General features: G+C 35.8%; 1 protein-coding gene across 1 annotated transcript in view; it reads right to left on the reverse strand.

The window, feature by feature from the left end:
- Nucleotides 1-294: 294 nt before the first annotated feature.
- Nucleotides 295-6,047, reverse strand: part of LOC106478823 — a 76,186-nt gene continuing 70,433 nt past the window's right edge. The window contains exon 14 of the mRNA XM_013939398.2: nucleotides 295-2,247. Coding sequence (XP_013794852.2) covers nucleotides 1,439-2,247 — 809 coding nt within the window. The 3' untranslated portion in view covers nucleotides 295-1,438. The remainder of the gene's footprint in view (nucleotides 2,248-6,047) is intronic.

Here is a 6,047-nt window from a genome sequence, read left to right on the forward strand (position 1 = left end):
AAAAATTGAAAAATTATAAACTAAAAAAAAATTAATTGGAAAATAAGATTTGTATATTTCATATCAGTTTTAAAGCTAAGTTTAATCATTTTGAAAAGGTGATTAGTTGTTTTTTGGTTTTCATATTGAAGAATGGCTAGTGATGCTACAAAACCGGTTAAATAAAGAAGAATTTGATAAAGTTTGAAAAAGAAAGGATTCGAATTATCTTATATATATACATATGACCAAACACACACACACACAAAATAGAGTAAACATATCTTTATTTATTGGAAATAACATAAGGATCTATAGGAGTTCGTGTAACACATATATATATATGAATAATATTTGGATTTTCTTGATGTTTTCTAGAATTACATTAGAATTTAATTATGAATACATTTGAATGAGAAACATAATATTTTTACCAAAACAATAAATAATACACGTAATTTAGTTTTCAGTTTATGAACATCGAAAACACCTTTCAGCACACTTACTTGTAATTTAAAATAAAATGTTTTCCAAAGGAACACCACTTTTATAGTAACCAGTTGAATTTATTTCATACTAAAGAGCATTACTAGTCAAACTACACAAACATTATTTCTGGATATCACTGATTAGAATTTAAAAAAAAACGAGTACCAATCTGTACGTATAATATTTTTTTAAAAAATCACTGCTCCAACATACGACCCAGATAACTTTTGTTTAACTCTCCCCTAGTGTAGCTTGTGTTTTCTAATTTTAACAAGTGAAGCTAAGCAAAGAATTTGAGCTTGCTTCTCTTTCATTATAGAAGTTACAGTTTCAATCCCACATGCACGGGAAGCTTACTTCCCTAGCTACGATTTTCATCCTACTTAAACATCTTGCTTCTTGGGAATACCAATTAAAGTTAAAACAGACGAAAAAATCTTTAAAAACTACTAGATTCATATGATAAAACACAAAGAAGTAGTGACATTGTTTATATCACGAAACAGATACACACGTGCTGTATTCTAATATATATTTTATAGGTATTGAGGTTCTTGAAAGGCACAGTACAGACTTAAAAACAACCAAAAATGTTTCATTAATAACGATAATAATAATAATGCTGAAACGATTACATTTTAACTAAACAATTAAAAGATCCCCGTTCATTATCAGAAAACTTTTTATCGAAAGAGGTAAAGCCAACCTAAGATGGTGTCTGAATTATTTGGCTTTACAGACGTTAACTTGTTAAAATGTGTCATAGGCCAATGTCATTTAAATAACAACGTGGAACGAGAAATTTCAATGAATTAAAAACTGGTAAATTAACTCTTCGTCATCTTCTTATCTCTGCGTTTATTAGAACTCACTATTCTATCTTTAAGAAATACTTTTGTTCTGTTCTTTCATTTTTCAAAGCACACTCGTCGCTAATGAAAGTGTCATTTGACAGAACAGTAAAGTGTAATTAAGTTTTCGAATCTTTCTTTTCTGCTTCGGGATCAGGCTGGCCCATGTCGATTGTAGCGAACCTAACTGGATACACCAATTGATTTCCCCTGTCCCACGTGTAGATGACTTCATCCCTCGCATTGTAACTGGCCATCGCGGTTCTGACGAAAGGATTAGTAAAATCCAGGTTGACGTCGATGGCTTTGTTCTGGTACAGGTCGAAGGCGTAAGAAATCCGCGTATTCAGTTCATTAACACTATCAATTGTATACAGAACTCCACAGATAATAAACATCTCACCAATTCCACGATGTTTCAGTGTGATGTTCCACATCTTTTCTGTCTGAAGTGAATACGGATGAAACTTAAGTACCAGTGTGTTATTAGTGTTGTTGCCGGCAAAAATTACCCACAATCCATTTTCATCAGCAGCTAAATCCATGTAACTGTGCCGTGTGGTGTAAAGATATTGGTCATCTTTGTAGGCCGCGTCGACAATCTGGGCGCTTGTATTACTTTCAGTTTGTAAATCAAACCTGATCAGATTGTTCGTGCCTTCTTGGTTGTAATAGAAAGAACCGTTATAAACTACGTGATTGTTACCTACAAATTCAAAGGGTAGAGTGTATTTTTTCGTATAGTTGTTGTTCCGGAATGAAGTTTTATCTGCGAACTCATAAAGCGTGTTTTTCTCGGTTTGCAACGTCACCCAGTGCTTGCTCTCGTCAATGGGATTGGTTGCAGCAGGGTCTTTCATCCAGCAGCCCTGAGATACGTTAGAAAATTGCTGGAAAACTGGCTTCCCGACTTGATTCAGTAGGCAATCTGGACATTAAAAAAAATCAAACTTAAATTAACTTTGAAATAATCGAACGCAAAAAATACACTTAAGTTAATAACTGGATGTATTTACGGACTAACAAATAGTTCATTCTAATGTCTGACAATAAACTATATTTTTTTAATGTGCACATAAACTAATGGTAAATAAAATGCCCGACAATAAACTATTTTTTAACGTGCACATAAACTAATGGTAAATAAAATGCCCGACAATAAACCATTTTTTAATGTGCACATAAACTAATGGTTAATAAAATGCTTTGAGAGGTTTTCAAATATTATTTATTTTCATTAACACAAGCACAAGTTTTACATCATATTTGTTTTCCAAAATTGGTTTCTTATGCTGCGTTGCTAAATTTAGTAAATAATCGCAAAGTTGATTTTTATTGAACTTATGCATACGGAATCGTATCGAACATTAAACAGAACCCCGATATAACTACGATACCTACACTATCAGTTTTAAACTTGAACCCTGAAATTGTGGGGGAAAGATGCTATATACAATAACATCACGTCGAAGGGCTTGTTTGTTGTTAAGCGGAATGTTTCACAATAGGCTACCTTTGCAAGGATCAAACCCTAAATATGAGTGTAATATAGTCTCAAGCTTACCGCTTGGCCACCGGGGGAGGGAGCACGCTAAACGGTACGAGTAAGTCTGTAAGTTAATCTGTCAGTCCTTAGTCTTGCGTGCCCGGCATGGCCAGGTGGTTAAGACACTCGACTCGCAATTTGAGGGTCGCGGGTTCAAATCCCCGTCACACTAAACATGCTCGCCCTTTCAGCCGTGGGGGCGTTATAACGTGACGGACAATCGCACTATTCGTTGGTAAAAGAGTAGCCCAAAAGTTGGAGGTGGGTGGCGATGACTAGCTGCCTTCCCTCTAGTCTTGCACTGCTAAATTAGGGGCGGCTAGCGTAGATAGCCCTCGTGTATCTTTGCGCGAAATTCAAAACAAACAAACGAACGTTAGCCTTGCAGCAGTGTAGTAATCTTTCGTGATCTTAAGATAAGTTTGTACCATATAACACATGTATATTGATAAGAAAAAATCCGAAGTTTGAGAGTTGTTGGTAAGATTTTAATTCAAACTAATTACCATATATTTAAATTTGATTCATTACAATAGTTATTACGTTTTGATTTTTTTAATCTAAGAGAGAATTAAGACTTTATAGATGATTTTCACAAAAAACAAATAAAGATAAAACATTGATAAGGAATACGTATTTAATTGGAACATCAAGTCACAAGTAGGTAACGCAAAGTGCAACAATTAAAGTGTAACGTTTAGCGTATGTAATGTACATATATCATAACTAAACCTATAAGCACGACCTAAGGTAAGTTAAAACTCGAAGGTTACGTGATTAATACCTTTGCTCAGTTTTCTTCTAAAACTCTGTACATCTTGCTAAACTTCCGTTCTTACGTCTCGTTTTAGCGCAAAGCTGTACAATGAATTATTTGTTCTGTGTCTTACGCAGGAATCGAGTTCCGAATTCTTGTGTTTTAAAGTCTCAAGCATACCCCTGAACCACTGGGTGACTATTTTCAAGTGCCACAATTCAGATAAAAACTCGTCAAAAGCTGTGGATATTGCTCGTATCTCTCTCTCTCTCTCTTGTTGTGTTGTTGTTGTTGTTGTCCTTTTCGGTTGGGAATACACCCGTCGTTCGAGATTAAAGCGCGTGGGTCGTTATCTTCATGTTAATCGTGACTAGCGCTCAGGATTCTAATACGTTTCAACAGCCTGATTTATCCAGTACCACTTGAGAAGCGGGTTTGAGCTTGCAAGATCTAAGCTCGGCTTAAAACATCTGTAAAAATACAGGCCTCTGAAATGTTTATACAACTGTGTACGAACCACAACACCGAGCTCGTGTAAGTTTTACTTTTGTTTATGTTATCAAGGTGTGATATAATTATTGTTTCAGCTGTTGAAGACGATAAAACTGGCACTTTGTAAAACTCGTAATTATACCTATTTTTAAAATGTTTTCGAAAGAACCGTAAAAAGTAGGGAGGAAGATAGGGCGGCTCTGTAGTTGCCGCCGACCGGAATCCACCTGGTTAGTCTCTTTAAATATTGAGACTGTCGTTGCTAAGTGATTAGCATGCCCGAACTGTGAATTTACTATTCGCGTCCCGTTATCGCAGGAACGTGGTCCGTAGTTTGAGGCTGTAAATGCACTATAAGAGTGACAGTAAAATCTCAATATTCGGGTATATAAACGTAGTCCAAGAGTTAGTGATGGGTGCTGTTGGCTAGCTGTTTTCTTTCTAGTCTAGCCACCCAGTGGCACAGCGGTATGTCTGTGGACTTACAACGCTAGAAACCGGGTTTCGATACCAGTGGTGAGAAGAGCACAGATAATCCATTGTGTACCTATGTGATTGATTACAAACAAACAAATCCTCTAGTCTACCAGATCAAAATTAGGGACGCCTATGCGCATCTAGTCCTTGTGTACTCTGCACGAAAATTCTAAAACCACTACAACTATTTATATCTAATAAAACAACTTAGGGCGAGGTTTGAAATCTAGGTCGTTGATCAAGGTTTAAATACAATATATATAACAAACCGTGTTTTCGTTATACGTGTTCTAACTTTTAAATAGATCTTTTTAGATTAAAAAGTACAGTTGAATATTATCTCTATCACAATAAAATGTGTAAGTCACTGAAGAAGAAGAAGAAAAACACACCTAAAACACGTGTTTTGTGATGACAAATGAAAAGGGCAAAATGTTTTATATTACTTTTAGTTTAGAGCCAATGATTATAACATAATATACTAAATTTATAAGCAGTTTCCATCTTCAGTAATAGGTATACTTAAAATTCACAGATGAAGTAACATTTTTCAGTAACAAATTACAACATGCCAGTATTCTTGCCTAAGTTGTCGACAAATGGACTTATGAGTTGGTACAAATATAATTATTACTTCTAATTGCACACCCAACCTACAAGTAATTTAATTATTATTAGTTTAATTTTGTTTACTGGTCACCTTTTCCAAATCCTTTGGACTAAGCCTGGTTTGAATTTCGCACAAATCCACAAGAGGGCTATCTGCGCTAGCCGTCCCTAATTTGTAGTGAAATAATAGAGGGAAGGCAGCTAGTCATCACCACTCACCGCCAACTCTTGGGCTACTCTTTTACCAACGAATAGTGGGATTAACCGTCATATTATAACGCCCCAATGGCTGAAAGAGCAAACATGTTTGGTGGAACGGGGATTCGAACGCGCGATCCGCAGATTGCGAGTTGAGCGCCTTTTAGACCAAATAAATTATATTACATAATTTATTCTCTGACTTATGCATGTTACCTTGTAATCTACGTACCTATGTGGGTTACCTTGCACTCATCTGACCTATAAACATTAATTTGCACTCTGATGACCTATGCTGGACGCTTTCCTGCATCCTTACAAGTTTCAAGTTCAACTTCAACGTCAAGTGTTTTGGTCTAAAAGTAACCACAGTATAAATATGCCCAAAATGTGATGACTAAGAACTCAACTTTGGCAGACAATGGAGTTGTAGGAAAGTCTGATATCGAAAATTTTGTGAAAGTCAAACTAATCTAAACATTATGTAAACTAACGCTTTAGTTCAGAACAAATTAACACTTCCACGGCTAACTCGCAACCTAAGGGAGCCAGATAAAATTTAAAAAAAATATATCAAATTCCCTTCGTGGTTCTGGCCTGACACGGCCTAGCGGTTAGGGCGCTCAACTCGCAATCTGCGGGTTACGGG

The sequence above is a fragment of the Limulus polyphemus genome, unplaced genomic scaffold, assembly GCF_000517525.1.
Source record: "Limulus polyphemus unplaced genomic scaffold, Limulus_polyphemus-2.1.2 Scaffold12, whole genome shotgun sequence".
Lineage (NCBI taxonomy): Eukaryota > Metazoa > Arthropoda > Merostomata > Xiphosura > Limulidae > Limulus > Limulus polyphemus.